Source organism: Megalobrama amblycephala, linkage group LG2 (assembly GCF_018812025.1).
Source record: "Megalobrama amblycephala isolate DHTTF-2021 linkage group LG2, ASM1881202v1, whole genome shotgun sequence".
Classification (NCBI taxonomy): domain Eukaryota; kingdom Metazoa; phylum Chordata; class Actinopteri; order Cypriniformes; family Xenocyprididae; genus Megalobrama; species Megalobrama amblycephala.
In genome coordinates, this window is record NC_063045.1 from 10,633,195 (window position 1) to 10,656,585 (window position 23,391).

Consider the following 23,391-nt stretch of genomic DNA (forward strand, 5'->3'; position numbering starts at 1 on the left):
CAATCATAACTTAATTTCATAATTATCTCAATAACTTTAACTCTGCTTCAGTGTTACTTTAACACTATTTAGAGAGGGACCGTATGTACTTTTTGAGGTATTAATTCTATTTATTTAAGTTTTAATTACTTAAATGGTCGCACTTTATATTAAGTGGCCTTAACTACTATGTACTTACATCAAAAAATAAGTACAATGTACTTATTGGGTTCATATTGAATGCAAAACACTTTTGCTGCTATTGAGGTGGGATACAGGTAAGGTTAGGGAAAGCTTTGGTGGTATGGGTAGGTTTAAGGGTAGGGTTAAGGGTTAAGGGATAGGTCAACAGTGTAATTATAAATGTAATTACAGAAAACATGCAGGTATTTTAAAATATAAGTACAATGTAAAAACATGTATGTACACAATAAGTGCATTGTATCAAAGGATTAATTTAAATGTAAGTACATAGTAATTAAGGCCACTTAATATAAAGTGGGTCCACTTAAAATAATAAGTATTTTCAAATTGACAAATTAATTTTTTTGAACCTACGGTTCAATAGTTTTCAGTACCAAAGTTAATGTTTATGTAACCTAATGTGGCTTATTTTATTAATTTAATAATAAAATAAATAATTATTTTATTTACATTGTTTGTTTATGTCCGTTGGAAATATAATTTTATTTCAAATGTTTCAGCCATGTTTCAGTTGAGAATTCCCATTTAAATTCAATTCACTGCAAATATTAATTGATCTGATTTCAACCACTGAAACAGATCCAAATCAAATTAATTACATTTCTCAAGATCTGAGCAGAGGATGCATTAAACAACTCCAAAAACAGCTTTACCAGCTTCACTTATTACAGATTAGCTTGAATTTATTTCTTTCCTAAGTTGTTTCTGAGAATTAACGTTCCATTACGTAATTGTGTATGTTTTGGATGTCCTTGTAGTGTTCTCTTCTCCCTTGTTTTTTCTCTCTCTCTCTCTCTCTCTCTCTGCTAAGCAGCACTTCAAATCATCCGCAGCTGATGCCAATTAGCGGCAGCGTGGCTTACCTGCTATACGGCGTGCTGCAGATATAAAGCAGCAGAGAGGCACAGCTCACTAGAGTTTCCTTATCCGCTATCCCAGAGATGTTGCTGTTGTATTTGCTATTAAGCAATTGGTGAAATGTAAACCTAAAGTGTGGTTACAATGACGTTACTGTTGATGTGCGAGTCTGGCTCTGTCAAACTGTGTAGGGAGATGGGCGCCGATTTATTTGGGTTTATACCCCTTCTAAATTTTTCACTTGTTTTTCGTTAGTCAGGGAGAGAGGTAAGAATATTGTCTTTAGTTTTATTTTATTTTAGGCAGGGAAGTTACTTTGTTAACCTTAAGTAAGTTTCTGTTTTGTTTGTTGTTTTCGGCATTTGTTCTCTCCTGACGCCTTGGTTGTTTAAGTTTATTTACCCTGACATTTGTATATAATTTATATTCATTGGCTTTTGTTAAGCCCTGAACAATAAAATCAATTTAAGTATATTTTTGGTTCGGTGTTCTTTCAAATTATGGTGTTAAATAGAGGGGATTTGTGTGAACCTTTATGAGAATTATCAATTTAAAAAGTGAGAAGAGCTGGGATAAAGGAAAAGGAAATTTCTCATTCGTTCATTTATTTAACACACATTTTTACTTTTGTTACGTTCTCCATAACCCCTAGACACTTTGAGTTCGTAACAATACAAACATATTTTCTTTTAACTAAACAAATTTAGCTGGAACAAACTGAGAATATCTGACACATTTTTTGTGCAACAATTTTAAATTGGCTATTTTGACACATCAACACTCATCATATAACCTCAACAATGGTGAAAAAACAACTACTAAAATATAATCCGCAATGCATGCTGGGAGCCATGGATGAGTTTTGATTGGTGCACCCAAAATGCACTGCAGCATGAAGCTTTTTGTTGATTGTCACCATTGTTGAGGTTCATACACTGACTCTGTCAGTGTGTGTCTGCATGATGCTTTAGATTAAAACTTACTGTCCAGCATGTTTTTTAAAAAAAGTTCTTCAAATGATCAGGTTGTCATGACACTGCTGGAGCAAATACTGCAGTATCACAAGATCAGTAGATAGTTTAGAGTCACTAATGACACTAAACTCTAACAATCAGTGAAGTAAAACACATTATGATGCTTATGTCATTAATTATACCATTATATCATTAAAGTAGCAAGCAACTTTATCTCAATTTTAGTTTTCTTTACCAAAACAAATGTGTTTTCTAAACACAGTGTTAAAGCAGGCAAAAAAAAAAAAAAAAAGTTAATTGAAAAGTTAATTGAAAAACTCAATAAATCAAGAGCACAACTAAAGAAAACACTATTCACCAAAATTGTGACTTCAAACAAATGTATTATTTTTAATTGTAAATAAGTGAGTGAGTGAAGCTGGTAAAGCTGTTTTTTGAAGTTGTTTAATTATCTTCTGCTAAGATTTAATTGTTTGCAGTTGATGTTTCAGTGGCTGAAATCAGATCAATTATTATTTGCAGTAGAAAATAATTTAAATGTGAATGAAAAAGTTCTCATCCGAAACAGGGCTGAAACATTTGAAATAAAAGAATTTTTTACAATTGATATGAAAGAACAATTTAAATTAAATAAATAATCTGGTTTACTAAGAAAATAAGTCAAATTAGGTTAAATGAACATGAGTTGTTGTATTGAAAACTTAAAAAAGAAAGTTCACTTTATTTTTATTAAATTATTACAATTAAACTTTACAAGTTCAAATAACTAAATTTGTCAAGTTGAAAAACACATAAAATTATAAGTAAATACAATTTAACTGAGTCAATATAAAAAGATAACTCAAAAAGCTAAGTTAAAAGAAACCTTTTTTTAAAGTGCATGCTGTGTTGTTTTTTGTTTTGTTTTGTTTTGTTTTTTACCCTTTCTGGGTTTTCACACTGGTCACATCTCATCTACATGACAGACCTACAGCTCTGCACTGAAGGCCTAAGATGGCAGCAGCTGCATTTAAATGAAACAAGAGAGTTTGCGATGACCAATTACAAACCCGATTCCAAAAAAAGTTGGGACAGTCTACAAATTGTGAATAAAAACAGAATGCAATGATGTGGAAGTTTTAAATTTCAATATTTTATTCAGAATACAACACAGATGACATATCAAATGTTTAAACTGAGAAAATGTATAATTTTAAGGAAAAAATAAGTTGATTTTAAATTTCATGGCATCAACACATCTCAAAAAAGTTGGCACAAGGCCATGTTTACCACTATGTGGCATCCCCTCTTCTTTTTGGCCTTGAGTGAACTGCTGCCTGCTGCCTGACCTACGCTCGGAGCTTCGTGGAGTTTATCCTAAATCCTTCTCTTTATTCCTATTCACATAATATAACTTTCTTGTTTTTCACTAGATTACTTAACCTATTGCATAGTATTACTAAACGGAACGATTTATTACTAGTAATCTACCAGCGTAATCACCTAGTGTCAGCCATAGCCCGCTAGCCTGCTAGCTACCGTCTATTTTTTCCTCTAAACTAACCTTCCTTGTCGATCTAATGGCGGATTTATCCGATGTATGTTATTCTGATCTGTCCTCGCCAGATCTGGAAGCTGTGGAGACTTTGCTGCCCGGCATTCATAGATCCACCGTGAGGTACAGCGTCCCGCACATCACCCTTGCCCCAGGCACCGGCAAGCGACCGAGACATCCAGCTAGCGAGTCCCGTGTGCGATGCAGTTTTTCGGACGGCGTGGGGAGTCAGACTACTCTACAAAAACACGGTCAGTCATGTCCGACGATTATCATGTGTATTAAATGCAACATGTATAGCTTAGCTCTTTCTGTCAGCAGAAACACCACCAGACACCAGCCACCATAGTCACATGTTTGCCGGGGGCCAGAGCACCTGACATCAAAGCAAATTTAAAAGTGCTGGCTAATGCTAAACGTAAATATTCTAAAATCATTATCCACGTCGGCACAAATGATGTTCGACTTCGCCAGTCGGAGATCACTAAAATTAACATTAAAGAGGTGTGTGAACTCGCAAATTCAATGTCAGCAGAAGTAATTTGTTCTGGCCCTCTTCCTGTTCGTCGGAGTGATGAGATAGTTAGCAGGTTATCATCACTTAATGGCTGGCTGTCTAAGTGGTGTCCGCAGAATAATATAGGTTTCATAGACAATTGGAAAAGCTTTTGGGGCAGACCTGATCTGTTGAAAAGAGATGGTATTCATCCCTCCTGGGACGGTGCTGCTCTTCTATCTAGAAATTTGGCAAATAGTCTTAGAGCTGAAACATGACAAACCAGGGCCCAGATCAGGACGCAGACAAACTGGCTAAACCGACCGTCTGCTAGCCGCCTCACGTCACAGAACTCAGATAATTCACAGCACATAGAAACTCTTTCACCTAGATATTATCACATAGAGACTGTGTCTGTACCTCGAACTAGTAAATACAAAAAACTTCCGAAACCTTTTAAGGGTAAAAATTTAATTGATGTTCAAAAAATGAAAATCACAGATAAATCAGATAAACAAATGATAAAGCTTGGGTTACTGAATATTAGATCTATTTCTTCAAAAGCACTTATTGTAAATGAAATTATCACAGACAATAAACTAGACTTGCTGTGTTTGACAGAAACCTGGCTAAAACCAGACGATTACATTATTTTAAATGAGTCTAGTCCTCAAGGTTATGACTATCGACACAATCCTTGACAGAAAGGCAAAGGGGGAGGTGTTGCTGTAATTTATAGTAATATATTCAGAATCATTCAAAAGAATTTCAAATATAATTCCTTCGAAGTGATGGTGCTTTATGTAACATTATGTAAGTTGACATTTGTGCTGGCTACTGTATACAGGCCACCAGGGCACCATACTGACTTTATCAAAGAATTTGCTCTTGATTTTCTATCAGAGTTAGTACTGGCTGCGGATAAAGTCCTTGTTGTTGGTGATTTTAATATCCATGTAGATAATAATAAAGACGCATTTGGATTGGCATTTGCAGACATTTTAAACTCTATTGGAGTTAGACAACACGTGTCAGGACCCACTCATTGTCGTAATCATACCTTAGATCTAATACTGTCGCATGGAATTGATATTGATGCTGTTGAAATTCTACAGCAGAGCGATGATATATCAGATCATTATTTAGTCTCGTGTATAATACAGTTAGCCAAGGCTACAAAACCACCACCCAGCCATAAATATGGTAGAACCATCACTTCTACCACTAAAGATTGCTTTATAAATAATCTCCCCAAGCAGTTTCATTGCCTTAGTATACCTGACAACTTAGAAGAACTCGATGCTGCAACAGAAAACTATTGGCTCTCTCTTTTCCAGCACATTAGATGCAGTCACTCCTTTACGTCTAAAGAAGATTAAGGAAACTAATCCAACGCCGTGGTATGATGAGCACACTCAGGCTCTAAAACGAGCTGTGAGAAAAGCTGAACGTAGTTGGAAGAAAACAAAACTAGAAGTTTTTCGCCTTTCGTGGAAAGAAAAAATGATTGAGTACAGAACGGCTATAAGAAATGCTAGATCTACTTATTTTTCAAATCTCTTAATAGAAAACAAACATAATCCTAGGTATTTATTTGACACAGTGGCTAAATTAACTAGAAACAGAGATTCAACTGCTGACATTTCCAAAGAGCACAGCAGTAATGACTTTATGAACTTCTTTACTTGCAAGATTGACAATATTAGAGAGAAAATTATAAACATGCAACCGTCTACAGTTTCGCTTCAGACAGTGCACTGTAGTGTCCCTGAGGTAAAACTAGAATCATTCGCCGCTATAGGAGAGGAAGAATTATCTAAACTTATCATATCATCAAAATCAACAACATGTATGTTAGACCCAATGCCGACTAAACTACTGAAAGAAATGCTTCCAGAGGTTGTAGGTCCACTTCTTGATATAATTAATTCATCTTTAACACTAGGATACATGCCAAAAACTTTTAAGCAGGCTATTATTAAACCTCTTATTAAAAAACCTCAACTAGATCCGAGAGATTTAGTAAATTACAGGCCAATCTCGAATCTACCTTTTCTGTCAAAGATACTAGAAAAGGCAGTTTCAACACAACTGTGCTCCTTTTTAGAAAGAAATGGAATCTGTGAGGATTTCCAGTCAGGATTTAGACCATACCATAGTACTGAGACTGCTCTCGTTAGAGTTACAAACGATCTACTCTTATCATCCGATCGTGGCTGTATTTCTCTATTAGTGTTATTAGATCTCAGTGCTGCTTTTGACACTATCGATCACAACATTCTTTTAAAAAGACTTGAAAACTATATTGGCATTAGTGGAATTGCTTTGGCATGGTTCAAATCTTACTTATCTGACCGTTATCAGTCTGTAGTAGTTAATGAAGAGATGTCGTATCGATCACAAGTTCAATACGGAGTACCACAAGGCTCAGTACTAGGACCGTTGCTTTTCACTCTGTACATGCTGCCCTTAGGAGAGATAATTAGGAAGCATGGTGTTAGTTTTCACTGCTACGCTGACGATACTCAGCTCTATATTTCCTCGCGTCTTGACGAAACCTACAAATTCACAAAACTAACAGAATGCATAGCTGACATTAAAAACTGGATGACAAGAAATTTCTTATTATTAAACTCAGAAAAACTGATATCCTAATCTTTGGACCAAAAACTTCCTCACGAAAAAACCTTGAATACTCTCTAACACTTGATGGGTGCTCCATTAAATCTTCATCCTCAGTTAGGAACCTGGGTGTGCTCTTTGATACCAATCTTTCATTTGAAAGTCATGTTTCTAGTATCTGTAAAACCGCCTTCTTCCATCTAAAAAATATATCTAAATTACGACATATGCTCTCAATGACAAATGCGGAACAGTTGGTTCATGCATTCATGACCTCAAGACTAGATTACTGTAACGCTCTACTGGGTGGTTGTTCTGCTCGGCTTTTAAACAGACTACAGTTGGTCCAAAATGCAGCAGCTAGAGTTCTTACTAGAACCAGAAAGTATGACCATATTAGCCCAGTTCTGTCAACATTACATTGGCTCCCTATTAAACATCGTATAGATTTTAAAATCTTGCTACTTACTTATAAAGCTCTAAATGGTTTAGCTCCCCAGTATCTAAGCGAGCTCTTGGTGCATTATAGTCCTTCACGTCTATTGCGATCTCAGAATTCAGGCCAGTTGATAATACCCAGAATATCAAAATCAACTGAAGGCGGCAGAACCTTTTCCTATTTAGCACCTAAACTCTGGAACAATCTTCCTAGCATTGTTCGGGAAGCAGACACACTCTGTCAGTTTAAATCTAGACTAAAAACACATCTCTTTGCTCTTGCATACACATAACACATTATCAATACATTAACATTTTTCAAATCCGTTAATGGATTGTTACGCTGCAATAATTAGGTCGGCCGGAACCGAGAACATTTCCTATAACACTAGATATACCTGTACATCAGAATAAGAATGGCATCTACGCTAATATCAGTCTCTCTGCTTATCCTGAGGTTTGCCGGGTGCTGGATCCAGGCCGTATCCAGATCAGATGGAGAACCTGTGTCTGGACCTGACTACAACGTAGCCCATGAGACAATGGGCCTACAGATCCAGTTCTGGCTGCATCTATAATTCAGATTTTTAATCTCCGTATCCGCTTACATATATTTATATATAATCTATTTTTAATCTCTATAATAAAAATGTATAATTCAGATTTTGATCTCCATATCCATTTACATATATTATATATATCTTCCAAGGGGTTTTTTCCCTCCTATAACTTTTTTCCCAGTGTTAGCACGCTGGGTTTTTCTCCTAGGGGTTTTTTTCCACCCCTGGGAGTAAGCCGACATTGGCTTAATGTAGCACCATCTTGTATATGTTACATATTACCACGCTTGCTTGTACAGCTTATTTTTAACCACTTCTCTTTTTTCTGTGCTTCTAATATGTAAAGCTGCTTTGAAACAATTACCAATTGTAAAAAGCGCTATATAAATAAATTTGACTTGACTTGACTTGACTTTTATAACAGTCTGCAAACGTCTGGGGACTGAGGAGACAAGTTGCTCAAGTTTAGGAATAAGAATGTTGTCCCATTCTTGTCTAACACAGGCTTCTAGTTGCTCAACTGTCTTAGGTCTTCTTTGTCACATCTTCCTCTTTATGATGCGCCAAATGTTTTCTAAGGGTGAAAGATCTGGACTGCAGGCTGGCCATTTCAGTACCCGGATCCTTCTTCTACGCAGCCATGATGTTGTAATTGATGCAGTATGTGGTCTGGAATTGTCATGTTGGAAAATGCAAGGTCTTCCCTGAAAGAGACGACGCCTGGATGGGAGCATATGTTGTTCTAGAACTTGGATATACCTTTCAGCATTGATGGTGCCTTTCCAGATGTGTAAGCTGCCCATGCCACAAGCACTCATGCAACCCCATACCATAAGAGATGCGGGCTTCTGAACTGAGCGCTGATAACTAACTTGGGTTGTCCTTGTCCTCTTTAGTCCGGATGACATGGCGTCCCAGTTTTCCAAAAAGAACTTCAAAAATTGATTCGTCTGACCACAGAACAGTTTTCCACTTTGCCACAGTCCATTTTAAATGAGCCTTGGCCCAGAGAAAACACCTGCGCTTCTGGATCATGTTTAGATATGGCTTCTTTTTTGACCTATAGAGTTTTAGCCGGCAACGTTGAATGGCACGGTGGATTGTGTTCACCGACAATGTTTTCTGGAAGTATTCCTGAACCCATGTTGTGATTTCCATTACAGTAGCATTCCTGTATGTGATGCAGTGCCGTCTAAGGGCCCGAAGATCACGGGCATCCAGTATGGTTTTCCGGCCTTGACTCTTACGCACAGAGATTGTTCCAGATTCTCAGAATCTTTGGATGATATTATGCACTGTAGATGATGATAAAACTCTTTGCAATTTTTCTCTGAGAAACTCCTTTCTGATATTGCTCCACTATTTTTCGCCACAGCATTGGGGGAATTGGTGATCCTCTGCCCATCTTGACTTCTGAGAGACACTGCCACTCTGAGAGGCTCTTTTTATACCCAATCATGTTGCCAATTGACCTTATAAGTTGCAAATTGGTCCTCCAGCTGTTCCTTATATGTACATTTAACTTTTCCAGCCTCTTATTGCTAACTGTCCCAACTTTTTTGGAATGTGTAGCTCTCATGAAATCCAAAATGAGCCAATATTTGGCATTACATTTCAAAATGTCTCACTTTCAACATCTGATATGTTATCTATATTCTATTGTGAATAAAATATAAGTTTATGAGATTTGTAAATTATTGCATTCCTTTTTTTATTTCACAATTTGTACAGTGTCCCAACCTTTTTGGAATCGGGTTTGTAGATTCCAATATTTTGTGAGAACCGTGTAATAATAATATATATCAGGGGTGGCTAACCTTGGTCTGGGATAGCCACAGTCCTGCAGAGTTCAGCTCCAACCCTAATCAAACACACCTAAACAAGCTAATCAAGGTTTGAAAGGTTGCCAGAAAGCTACAGGCAGGTGAGTTTTTATTAGGTTTGGAGCTGAACTCTGCAGGACTGAGGCTCTCCAGGACCAAGGCTATCCACCCCCGATATATATCATTACAGTATCAATGACAGAATGCTCATAAACTCAATACTGGACATTTAAAAACTTCATTAATTTTTTGCACTAAATCAATCACAAGCAGAATTTGTGGTTAAAAAAAAGTAGAAATTATGACTGAAAATTATACTTTTAGATTCTACAGTAGCATAATAATGTTCAGTTTTTCTCTTGAAGTAACAGCTACTTACCCATTCTCCAGCGACAGTAACAAAATCGAGCAGTTATAGTCACAGTCAAAAAAACAGAAAGAACAACACATATTCCTGCTACAGCCCATGAAGACAGATCTGAATCTGTAAAGAAAAAGAGAAATAGTTATTAGTATGAATGTGTCTGATCTATAACAAACACTATAAACATTAACACTATTTAACCTGAGTGAAGATCTGATACTGTAATGATAAAGACAGTCATTAGTGTGAGTGAATGTGTCTTTGACAACTGTTGTGTACTAAAGACCATATTGATATGATCACTCATCATGATCAGAATTTAAGCAAGTAAAATATTTTGCTTCAATTTCTACTTTAAGGAGTTTTCTGTCCAGTGTCAAAAAGTCAGTTTGTATCTAACCCTTAAAATACTGTTAAATTTGTAAATCATTCACAAACTTCACATCCAGGCAACTTTTTTTTTTATCTAAAGTGTATCTAAAAGTGCATTTATCTAAGTTTACTGTATGTGTAATTGCATTAAAGACATGCTCTATAAGACATTTGGAGTTACAGTACTCACCACTGACAGAAAGGAAAAATGTCTTGTGTGAGCTCTGACTGCCTCTGATCTGTAGTTCATAAAGTCCAGAGTCTGTGGTTCTGGTGTTTGTGATGGTCAGAGATCCAGTCTGATCCAACTTCAGTCTGTCTCTGAATCTCTCATCAGCACAATTTAATGAGGTCTCATTAGTCTCTACATAAATTTTAGCTAGGAGGATGCCTTTATCTCCAAACCTCCACACTATCAGATCATCTGTATGTATTTCAGCATCAGTGTTTAGAGTAACAGAATTTCCCTCCATCACTGACACTGACTTCACTCCATTTGTCTCACCAACCACACCTGAAACAAACAGAAACGGATTATCAGAGAGAGATTAACTTATAAACCCCCATGCCACCAGTCTACACAGCCCCCTTTCCCTCGGCCCACATGCTGAAAATAATCACAGCCCTATAGTGGCACAGATCTGGATTAAAGACAAGGGCCACACATGGCCCATAACAGATTCTCAGCCTTAAATAAACACGAAACCCCAAAACTGAGCCACACCTGAGCCTTATCTACTGTAAAAAACAAAACAAACAACAATCATTGCCTGTCAGCTACAGCTGATCTGTCAAGATCTCAGCATCTTCACGTTTTACAAAGCAGACTTTATTTCTGTCATACTAAAGTTCTTATTGAGAATTTAAAAAGGTTTCTATGTTGATGTTTTATTGAAAATAACAAAGTTTGAAGTCATCATTATGGTGGTCAGCGTTTGCTTTAGTTGAGCTCTTTGATCATTGGGTTTAAAACTTTTGCTTTAGATAATGTTAATAGATTTTTAGTTTGGGCCAAGATCACTTGCTGTGTGGGATGTTGGGTTATCCTGTTTTTAAGCCCTTTATTCACCATGATAAGGATACTTTTAACCTTGTTTAAGGGTGCGTTCACACTTGTAGTTCGGTTCATTTGGTTCATTTGGTCAGGGCCAAAAAAGAAAAAAAAAAACCATTTAGTCCTGGTCTGATCAGCGTTCAGATTTTATCACAGAACCAAAAGATACCGAACCTAAAAGCATAGGGATACATTCGCAACGTGATTGGTCGGATTTTATGAAGTATTGCCTATTTTGAGACGGAACTTAGCGAACTGTAATGTAAATGTGCTCGTTGTGTGTGCGTAGCGGTGTGTAGCCTGCATGTGATGGTATTTTGGCCAGCTGGGAATTCTTGATGAGCTTATAAAATGTGCAAAGTAGTCAAAACAGCGACGGGAATCCATCCGTCACACACAAACGATCTGCTGAGAGGAGACGCGCGTCTGATGCCTGTCATGGGCAAACTCTCGACTATGACAAGACAAAAATGACAAGCGTGAGGATTCTGTCCTTTTTAGGGTCTCATCTTCCTGTTTTTGGTTTGTTTACATGTCTTTGGTCTGTGTTGCATTTATTTATCATTCAAACCTCACCAGAGTTCGTTTGGTCCGCTTGTTTGGTGCGCATCAGGGTTTAGATGACAGCGTTCACATATGTTCAAATGAACCGCACTAACCGAGCAGTCGCACCAGGGTTCATTTTAATAGGACCAAACATGCCAAGTGTGAACTCACCCTAAAACAACATCACACTAATTATTCTGAAAAAGGACATTGGAACACTGTACACTGTAATGTTTTACACTGTAAAACATTGGAAGGAATATGCAGGATTAAAGAGTATTATTTTACAATAAATAACTGTAGTCAAAAATTTACAGTAAAATTAATCCATGCTGGATCATTTTCTTATGAATAACTGTTAATCAACAGCAAAATGATGCTGACCTCAGTAATTTACTGCTCTTGTTTTACTATGAATGCACATTATAAAGTTGTCTTTAACCATGACAAGTAATTGTTTTGAATTTACTGTAATGGTGATTAGTGTTTCACTGACCTTATGTATTCATATTCAAATTTCTGTTCTAGCCAAGTCAGAAGTAATGATGGGAGAAACAAAACTTTTCAAAGCTTCGAATTAGTTGAACCAACTGCTTCGCAAAATGATTCACTGTTTCAAAGTGTTCAAAACGCCACATGCTGGTGACCCCTGCTGGTCAGTACACTGTAAATGCAACAAAATCCCAGGCCAAACATGCATAAAAACGTCTCGGTTACGTATGTAACCCTTGTTCCCTGAAGGAGGGAACGGAGACGTACGTCAGTAGTGACCAACGAATTGGGATATCGCTAGAGAGCCCTATCAGCTTCGAGTGAACTAAAACAAGCCAATGGAATTGGCGTGCGATATTTGCATAATGCGCACCGCCTCCGACAGGTGTATATAAATAGGAAGCAGATGCAATCGCACTCTGTTTTTCGCTGAGGAGACAACTGATGTCCGCACAACAGCGAGGGTACAGAAACTGTGGCGACGGGACGTACGTCTCCGTTCCCTCCTTCAGGGAACGAGGGTTACATACGTAACCGAGACGTTCCCTTTCAGTCGGTCACGTTCGACGTACGTCAGTAGTGACCGACGAATTGGGATCCCAAATAAAGCGCCACAGTTACGAAACCCCTTCCAGTGCCCAGTGCAAGCTCTAGCCACCCGTCGCACCAATTGGGACGGTGAAGGGGGCGAGCTTACGCCGAGAGAGTCTACTGCTGTTCCGACATACCCACTAAGTAAACTAGACTACACTGGGGAAGCGAACCCGTAGGGGATGCTGCGGAGGCCACTACCTACCCAATGGGGGAGGAGTTTACGTGGAGAATACACATATGGACTGGCCCGGGGGGGCAGTACGCATATGGAGTCCCTGGGATGGCTCCACCTGGGTAGGGGGAGACTCATCTGACAGGTGACAGCAGAGCTGGCTCTGCTAAGGGAAAGACACGGACTCGCCGTAGGGAGTTTTAAACCATGGACAATTACACATATGGGACCGCTCACGTAGAGGAGTCACGACATATGGAACCCAGCCAACAGACAACGTCGGTGACGGATGTAGGCCTGGCATCAGACACTCCGCAATGTCCGAGCCGAAGGGGGAGGCGGAGGAACTCGACAGGGTTCGCCAAGCGGGGAACACGACTGGAGTAAAAAATATGCACGTATCCGGCCCAGGGGGTGGGAATGGCATTGCAAGCCGACACTTAGAGCGGGTTCAACGCGTCTACCGGCTAGTGGAAGCGAGTACACGGGAAGATACCGGCTCTACACGTAGGCTATAAAACCTAGCGAACGTGTTAGGTGTCGCCCAGCCCGCAGCTCTACAGATATCTGTCAGCGAGGCGCCCTGAGCCAGCGCCCAGGAAGAGGCCACTCCTCTGGTGGAGTGGGCTCTCAACCCAAGCAGGCAAGGCACGCCTTGGGAATCGTACGCCAAGGCGATGGCATCCACTATCCAGTGGGCCATCCTCTGCTTGGAGACAGCCTTTCCCTTCTGCTGGCCTCCGTAACAGACGAAGAGCTGATCTGAGGTCCTGAAGCTTCGCGTTCTGTCCACGTACACACGCAGAGCGCGGACGGGACAGAGCAAAGCTAGGGCTGGGTCTGCCTCCTCCGAAGGCAGCGCTTGCAGGTTCACTACCTGATCTCTGAAGGAAGTGGTAGGAACCTTGGGCATATATCCAGGCCGGGGTCTCAGGATGACGTGAGAATCACCGGGCCCGAATTCTAGGCACGCTTCGTCGACCGAAAATGCATGCAGATCCCCTACCCTCTTAAGGGAAGCCAATGCAACCAGAAGAACCGTTTTAAGAGACATTAGTTTCAGGTTGACTGATTGCAAGGCTCAAAGGGATGACCCCGGAGAGCTGTGAGAACCAGGGTCAGATCCCAAGAGGGTACGGAGGAAGGGCGAGGATTCAGTCTCCTTGCCCCCCTCAGGAACCTGACGATCAGATCGTGTTTCCCCAGGGACTTACCCTCAACTGCGTGGTGATGTGCAGCGATAGCGGCAACATACACCTTCAGGGTGGAGGGAGACAGCCTTCGCTCCAGCCCTTCTTGCAGGAAGGAAAGCACGGATCTGACCGAGCATAATCGGGGGTCCTCTCGGCGAGAGGCGCACCATTCAATGAATAGGTTCCACTTCAGCGCATAGAGGCTCCGAGTAGAGGGAGCTCTAGCGGAAGTGATGGTGTCTACGACCACTTGCGGGAGATCACTCAGAACCTCCGCATCCCATCCAGGGACCACACGTGGAGGTTCCACAGGTCGGGATGCGGGTGCCATAGGGTGCCCCGTCTCTGAGTCAGGAGGTCCTTCCTCAGAGGAATCGGCCAGGGAGGGGCTGTTGCGAGGAGTGTGAGGTCCGAGAACCAGGTCCGAGTGGGCCAGTACGGCGCCACTAACAAGACCTGCTCCCCGTCCTCCCTGACCTTGCACAAGAGTTGTGCGAGAAGGCTCACTGGGGGAAACGCATATTTGCGCAGACCCTGGGGCCAGCTGTGTGCCAGGGCATCCGTGCCGAGCGTGCCGCCGGTCAGGGAATAGAACCACTGGCAGTGGGCAGTTTCTGGGGAGGCAAACAGGTCTACCTGGGCCTCGCCGAAAATGCTGCCAAATCAGCTGAACCGCCTGGGGGTGGAGCCGCCACTCGCCCGCAAGTGGACAAGTGGAGGCTGCCGTGACAGCTCGTCGGCTGCACGGTTGAGCACACCTGGGACATGAGTGGCCCGAAGGGACCTCAGATGCTTCTGACTCCACAACAAGAGATGGCGGGCGAGTTGCGACATGCGACGGGAGCGTAGACCACCTTGATGGTTGATGTACGCAACGGCTGCAGAGCTGTCCGAGCGGACCAGTACGTGCTTGTCTGACAGCAGCTCCTTGAAGCGGCTCAGTGCAAGACGTACTGCTAGCAACTCCAGGCAATTGATATGCCAATGCAGCTGAGGCCCCGTCCAAAGACCCGACACTGCATGCCCGTTGTACGTGGCCCCCCATCCCGTGGCAGAGGCGTCTGTGGAGACCACAGCATGCCTGGACACTTGTTCGAGGGGTACTCCGGCCCGCAGGAACGAAGGATCCGACCACCGGATGAGGGTGCGACGGCAGCTCGGTGTCACGGGGACACGGAGCGTGCCACGCTGCCACGCCCATCTCGGGACCCGGCCACGGAGCCAGTGTTGAAGCGGCCTCATATGGAGCAATCCGAGCGGCGTTACCGCGGCTGCAGATGCCATATGCCCCAGGAGCCTCTGAAATACTTTCAGTGGGGCCGCTGTCCTGCGCTTGAGCGTGCTCAGGCAGGTCAACACCGACTGGATGCGTTCCTCGGTGAGGCGCGCAGTCCGGGCGACCGAGTCTAGCTCGAGACCGAGACAAGAGATCCTCTGCCCGGGGGAGAGTTGCTCTTGTCCCAGTTGACCCGAAGCCCCAACCGGCTGAGGTGAGCTAAAACCATATCCCTGTGTTCGCACAACTGCGCTCGCGAGCTGGCCAGGATCAACCAGTCGTCGAGGTAGTTGAGAATACGAACGCCTTGTTCCTTGAGGGGAACAATGGCCGCCTCCGCAACCTTCGTGAAGACGCGGGGCGACAGGGCCAGCCCGAAGGGTAGGACTTTGTACTGATATGCTCGACCCTCGAACGCAAACCGTAGAAAGGGTCTGTGGCGAGGCAGAATCGAGACATGAAAGTACGCGTCCTTCAGGTCGATCGCTGCAAACCAATCCCGGGGACGGACGCATTCGAAAACGCGCTTCTGCGCACCTTGAACGGCAACTTGTAAAGGTACCGGTTCAAGACGCACAGATCCAGGATTGGCCATAGCCCGCCGCCCTTTTTGGTACAATGAAGTAGGGGGCTGTAAAACCCTGACTTCATATCGGCTGGAGGGACCGGCTCGATTGCATCCTTCGCCAGGAGGACAGCAATCTCCGCCCGGAGAACAGGTGCGTTGTCCAGTGACACCTGAGTGTAGTGGACACCCCTGAAAACCGGGGGACGCCGGGCGAACTGAATCGCATAGCCGAGTCTGATGGTACGAATGAGCCAGCTGGACAGGCTGGGGAGCGCTATCCACGCTTCCAGACACCGAGCCAGCGGGACCAAAGGCACCACAGATGCACCGGGGGTGGGGCAGCGAGGCAGAGTAAGGGGACCGGCCTGCACCATCACACTGCCACCTGCTGGCGATGTGAGGGGGGGCTGCGCGTGACAAGGCAGGGCCTCGCACGCTGACAGCCGCAAGCAGAGTACGGGGACCCGACTCGGACGGCATGGGAGCGGCCCGGAGTGTGGTCAGACTCTGCGAGGTAGCAGTGTGAATGGGAGACGGCACATGGGGTGCGGCCTGAACCACCACACTGGAACCTGCTGGTGAAGTGAGAGAGGGCTGAGAGTGGCAAGGGGAGGCCTTGCACACTACCAGCCACACCCTCTTGGGACCTGGAGGATCAGATAACAGTTCTATTCGTGGGTACCGCTGGACTCCGGAGAGCCAGCGGCGGAACAGACCAGAAATCTCCACCCGGCCCTCCTCCGGGGAAAGAACTGTTTACTTCAGCTGCAGGTCACCATATCCCCAGGACCACCTCCTGCTAACCAACTGGGTTGGCTGCGGGGAGAGCGGGCTGGGTTTTAGGCCAGCTTGTGAGATGAGCACATCGAGAAAGTGTACTTGACGATGACACATCCCAACAAGACTAGCCAGGGGTGTTTCTGGACCACCATGGTGGACATTGTCTGGCCAGAGGCCTGCGCTATGACCTGCATCATGCGTAGCTCAACCCTGACTCAGAACTACCCACATGCAATGAGTGCTTTGGCCTACCACGGACTTGCCGGGGGCCAAGACCCATGCAGGGCAGAGGTGGTGTGCCCGTAGCACTGCGACCCCACCCTAAAGGGTAGTGAGAGAGAAAAAACTTGTAATGCAGATTATGGCCCCCTTGGCGTTCCATATTTAACACCAAAGAGGCTACAAAACTGCCAAGTTTTTCCATGCACGTCCGGGCACAGGGGGCGGGGCAAGGCGAGTGCGCGTCACACAACGCCCCCAGGGGCCCGGGAAAGCATGGTTGTCAAGTCTGAATCTGATTCAGCATGAGCACTTCACGACTGTGGGACGCTCAGCATCATCTTCATTTTCAGAGCCCAACAATACTCTCTCCAATGTAGCAGTCGACATCTGATCCTCTGCTGGAGCTCCGACTAAGACGCTAGGTCCCTCATGAGAAGGACCAGCAATCCAAGCAGAAGCTACCAGCCATGTTGGACAGTGAACGTGGCCGTCCAACTGGACGACACACGGCGCACTGGGCGCCGACGTGGCCATGTTTTATTAAACATGAACCACCCACGGACATAATCACAACATGTTTGCAATGCACTAGAGGAGTGGGGGGCCCACGGAGAATGGCTCGGCAGGTATAGCCCCACTGTGATCCTCTGGTCACCCAGGCTTATTAACCAAAGTAGTATTTTTCTTATTCAGAAAAATAAACTAGGTCGGGGAATAAGTGAGGGGACTCCACCTCATTAAAGGCGCTCGAGTCTCGACCGTGCATCTAGAGCGCCAGACGACGCGCAGGGTTTCCATGGCAACGCGCGCTGTCAGCCGGCAGCTCGACGGCACACGGCGCGCTGAACGCTCAAGCCCTTACGAGAAAGGCGAGACAAACAACGCGCCGACGTGGGCATATTCTCATAAGAGAATATGAACCACCCACAAACACAGTCTCAGCACGCTAAGCAGACATGAGAGAAAGTGATTGTGGCCGTCAGTGAGGATAGGAAACGACCGCCTCCAGAAACGCACAGACAGAATGACGTCTTGAAAAAGACGCAGTGTCTGTCTGTGAAGCTCTTTTAGAAGGGGAAGAGTCAGCTCTCTCGTGCTGAAGCACACAGGGAGTGACGCGATGTGTTCAGGTACACCACTCCCCGAACACACCGGGAGGAACCAGCCCAAATCGCAACAGACAACTGCGTTTTATATGGGAATTCAGTTGCTGTTAAAACAGCAGTTGAGAGCTTAAGCTCAGGCTCCCCGGGAAGCTCGCGACCTCGCTGTTGTGCCTTAACGCCAACACAAACAGACGCTGAATCTCCAAGGCTGTTTAGTTTCACTCTTGTGAAGTCTGAAGCTGGACACCAACTGTTGGCTCCGAAGCGAAAGACAGAGTGCGATTGCATCTGCTTCCTATTTATATACACCTGTCGGAGGCGGTGCGCATTATGCAAATATCGCACGCCAATTCCATTGGCTTGTTTTAGTTTACTCAAAGCTGATAGGGCTCTCTAGCGATATCCCAATTCGTCGGTCACTACTGACGTACGTCGAACGTGACCGACTGAAAGGGAACTCCTTTTACAAACCAATTGCAAATAATCTATTGCAGGTAAAATTTATCAAATGCAATTAACTTATCATCGAATAAGAATTCATTTCAACTGTCCGTACAATGTGTTCTTTTATCAATTTTCAGGGCTTGTTTTTTTTTCTTCTTTTTTTCATGAATGGAGGCCAATAAGAGAATAACTATATACTATTTTTTTTAAATTACACTAATGTCAAGTTAAAATGTGTACAAATATATAAACTTATCAGATCAGGTAAAACCAATAGACACTTGTTCAGTGGTTCACACTAGGGGGCGATCTCAGTGAATCTGCATGATTCATTGGTTCACAGAGATCATCTGATAATAAACAAATTAATTGAAAATAAACAAATTAACACAATGCTAATGTATCCAAGATGACTATTATATTGAAAGACTTGAGATACTTACCAAAGAAAGTAACATTAAATATCTTGGATCTAGTCTTTTCTCTGGAGATGGTGAGTTTATATTGTCCTGAGAGTCTGATTCTGGTGCTTCTGATGGTGAGAGATCCAGTGTTCTGATCCACCTGCAATCTGCCTCTGAATCTTTCATCATCAGTCACAAAAAATGAGGTCAGATCATCCTTTCTTGTTATTTGAGATATGAGAAAGTCTTTAGGTCCAAACATCCACAGAATCGTATCATCATTTTGTATTTCAGTAAGATCAGTGTGTAAAGTAACAGAATCTCCCTCCATCACTGACACAGGCTCAGATTCATATTCATCCGTCTCTGCACCAGACAAACCTGCAGAACATAGAAGAACAATTTTACAGACACACACAGTAAATTCACCAGACTTAAATCAACACCGCTTGGTGTTCATATGGGAACCACCAGCAGGGTGTTAAAGTAACACTGAAGCAGTGTTAGAGTTAATTAGGTACATAAGTGGTTAATTTAGTGATGATTGCTTGTTTATTGAAGACACCTGATGATAATGAGCATAGGCGTAATTTCTAGGTGGGGCGCGTAGGACATGTCCCCACCACTTTTTGACAGGGTTGATATTGTCCCCACCACTTTTTGAAACATCTCACGGCACGGATGTATATTAATACAAAAGAACAAAAATTCTACCCCTAGTCCATCAAGAGAATCCAACATTAAAGGCGGATCCACGTATTTATTGACTAATGTAAATATTCTTGAGACTAATAATCTTGTAACAAGTGGGACGTGACAACGGAATGGGAGATCCAAATGCGAGCTTTATTAATAGAAGAGCGTAGTTGTACAGGCAGTAGGTCGATCACCAGCAAACAGATACAAGAAGGCAAGGCAAAAGGGTAATCCAAAAACACAGGCAAGGGTCAAGGCGGGCAGCAAATGATCATAAAACAAGGAAACAGTCCAGGGTCAAAACACAAGCAAGGCAAGGAACGAGGAACATGAAGACTATGGAAAACAACGGCTAAACAATACTCAGCAGGGCATAAGTGAAACACAGGGACTATTTATACACGGGCACAAACAAGATAACGAGATAACAAGGGGGCGTGGTCCAATGAGTGTCCATGGTAACAAACAAGGGGAGCAGCAGGGGAACATGAGGTGCACACACAGAGGAGGTACAGGAACAAGATATTGAGTTAACAAGGGGGCGTGGTCTAATGAGTGTCCATGGTAACAAACAAGGGGAGCAGCAGGGAAACATGAGGTGAACAAACAGGATATACAGGGAACACAGACAGGGAACACGGCTGCGTTCCACTTCAGTTTTAGACACGCACTCGTGAACTTCCCTAAACACTTCCCCTCAGGGGAATCCCTGCCGCCATTTTGAAGTGCGTTCCACTTCGTGAAGTGAACGAGGGAAGTTTACATGGACAGACCCTCGCTCCCTCGATTTTAACCTACAGATTCTACTTCACATGTACACTTCAGGCAGCTCCATAACCCACAATGCAACACGATTATGACGTCACCGCATATCGCGTTTAATTTACCCTACCACAAACAATTCTATGATATATTAATTTTTTTTTAAAACATTTGAAACACACATATATACATATAGAATGCTGTATTAAACAAATTTGTAAGGGGAAAAATAAATAATAAATCAGCTCCATTGCGGATTCCAAGTGATCGAGGGCTTAGGACATTCCAGTTCAGCCCATTGCAAAGGTTCCGCCAGAAGTGGGCACTCGTGCAACGTAAGCAATGATGTACATCCGAGTCAACGAGACCGAGTGAAGTTAGCAAGGAAGGGCATTTAAAAACCGAACTGGAACGCAGCCCATGACACAGCCCCCCCTCCTAAGGAGCAGCTTCCAGACACTCCTAATAACTTCCAAGAGGCAGGGCAGAGGTCAACAAGGGGGCAGAGTGGAGGGCCAGGTCCATGGAGTGGAAGAGGGCGTGCCAACAGAAGCTTAACAGGGTGCCAGGGAGGAGCAAGCAGCCAGGGTGGCACAGGCTGGGTAGGTGGCCAGGGTGGAGCTGGCCGGGTTGGTGGCTTCCAGGGCGGGTCCAGGGACTCTAGGCGCCATGGCGGGTCGGGAGCCTCGAGGGGCCATGGTGGGTCAGGTGTTTTGGAGACCCATGGCGGGTCAGGTGCCTCTGAGAGCCACGGTGAGTCTGCACTTCTTTGGGCTAGAGCAGATTCTGAAGCCGGATAGTGGAGTGGAGCGGGCTTGGCAACAGGAGTGGAGTCTGGAGCGGAGTCTGGTGCAGGCTCGACGACTGGAGCAGAGTCTGGAGCGGAGTCTGGAGAGGGCTTGGCAACTAGAGTGGAGTCTGGCGCGGGCTCGCCGACTGGAGTGGAGTCCGGAGCGGAGTATGGTGCGGGCTCGATGACTGTAGCGGAGTCAGGAGTGGGCTTGGCGACTGGAGCAGAGTCTGGGGCGGGCTCGGCGACTGGAGCGGATTCTGGAGCGGGCTCTGCGACTGGAGCGGAGACTGGAGCTGGCTCAGTGACTGGAGTGGAGTCAAGGACTGGAGTGGGCTCTGGGGTGGATTCACGGAGTGGAGGGGGTTCTGTGGTGGATTCACGAACTGGAGCAGACTCATGGGCTGGAACAGACTCTGGAGCAGTCTCATGGGCTGGAGCTGTCTCTGGGTCAGATTCATGGGCTGGAGTGGGTACTGGAGCGGATTCAGGGACTGGAATTGATGTGTGCACAGCCCACACACACCAGATAGCTGTGGCCATAATGGCCAGCGTTGCAATCTCTGGGGGCTCAGGCATGGTAGCTATCTTGTCAGATGGCTCAGCGGAAGTGGCCATCTTGTCCGTAGACACTGGCGGAGCGGCCATGTTGTCCTTAGACACTGGCGGAGCGGCCATCTTGTCTGTAGACACTGGCGGACTTGAGTGTGTAGCAACTGGCAGACTTGAGTGCGAGGAGGCTGGCAGGCCTGAGTGTGAAGCCGGTGGGCTTGAGTGTGTAGAGGCCAGCGGAGGTTTCGGAATGTCAGCTGTTCGTGCTGAAGTCAGCGGTGGATCGTCCACACTGGACAACAATCCTCTCCGCTCTCGGACGGGTCCAGAGACGTGACGCGACTCTGGACAATCAGCAGAGACGTGACGTGGCTCTGGAAGATCAATGGAGACGTGACGTGGCTCTGGGAGATCAACAGAGACGTGACGTGGCTCTGGAGGATCAGCGGAGACGTGACGTGGCTCTGGAGGATCAGCGGAGACGTGACAAGGCTCTGGAGGATCAACTGTGACTTGACTTGGCTCAGGAAGATCAACTGTGACTTGATTTGGCTCAGGGATGGCGGCCATCTTGATTTGAACTGGCTCTGGTGAGGGAACAACAAGCTCCGCTGCCACCGGAGCTTGTTGAAGTTGGCCCTCCTCCAAAAAATTCTTTGAACTCTTAAAGCTCTCTTCCTCCCCCACGGTGAAAGGAGAACCACCCAAAATCATGGCATAGTCCAAAAAGTCTCTTAGACTCTCTGGAAACCAGGACTTTATGGGCTCATTTAGTCCAAAATGGAAAATGTCCTTTAATACCACATTATCAAATGGAACTTGATAGGATAACTCACAGAATTGGTGTACGTATTCCTCAATAGACAAGTCTCTCTGCCGAAGTCGTAGTAGCTTGTTGACTGGATCCATGGTTGGACTGGAAATAACTCATAAAAGCCGCTGGATCTTGGTATGGCTGAGTATTCTGTAACATGTGGGACGTGACAACGGAGTGGGAGATCCAAATGCGAACTTTATTAACAGAAGAGTGTAGACGTACAGGCAGTAGGTCAATCACCAGCAAACAGATACAAGAAGGCAAGGCAAAAGGGTAATCCAAAAACACAGGCAAGGCAAGGAACGAGGAACACAAAGACTAGGGAAAACAAAAGCTAAACAATACTCAGCAGGGCATAAGTGAAACACAGGGACTATTTATACACAGGCACAAACAAGATAACGAGATAACAAGGGGGCGTGGTCCAATGATTGTCCATGGTAACAAACAAGGGGAGCAGCAGCGGAACATGGGAACACAGGGAACACAGACAGGGAACATGACAAATATATTGTATTATAGTAGATATAAGGATTAAACATGAGGTCTTTGTCTATAAATTGTGTGCATTTATTATTCAGGCATGAAAACGGGTCAGGGGTGAAAAAGGTGAGAAGGATATTACCCCTCTAGGGGGGAAATATATTCCATATTTTAAAGCATCAATCTGATGCATTTTGAGATGCTATACTCAGGTAT

At 44.2% G+C, this 23,391-nt stretch overlaps 1 protein-coding gene across 1 annotated transcript; it reads right to left on the bottom strand.

Annotated features, from left to right (window-relative positions):
- Positions 1 to 9,859: 9,859 nt before the first annotated feature.
- On the bottom strand, positions 9,860 to 21,204 carry LOC125262640. Its single transcript, XM_048181467.1, has 4 exons — positions 21,093 to 21,204; positions 19,115 to 19,456; positions 10,415 to 10,738; positions 9,860 to 9,972 (listed from the first exon to the last, which is right to left on the bottom strand). The coding sequence occupies exons 1-4, from the start codon at positions 21,202 to 21,204 to the stop codon at positions 9,860 to 9,862; spliced, it is 891 nt and encodes a 296-aa protein (XP_048037424.1).
- Positions 21,205 to 23,391: the final 2,187 nt, after the last annotated feature.

Coding starts and splice junctions, on each gene's coding strand:
- LOC125262640 (XM_048181467.1), bottom strand. CDS start 21,204: ATGGCGCCTAGAGTCCCTGGACCCGCCCTGGAAGCCACCAACCCGGCC. Junction 10,739..19,114: donor ATTTAATGTTACTTTCTTTG/GTAAGTATCTCA, acceptor TGTTTGTTTCAG/GTGTGGTTGGTGAGACAAAT. Junction 9,973..10,414: donor ATTTTTCCTTTCTGTCAGTG/GTGAGTACTGTA, acceptor TTTTCTTTACAG/ATTCAGATCTGTCTTCATGG.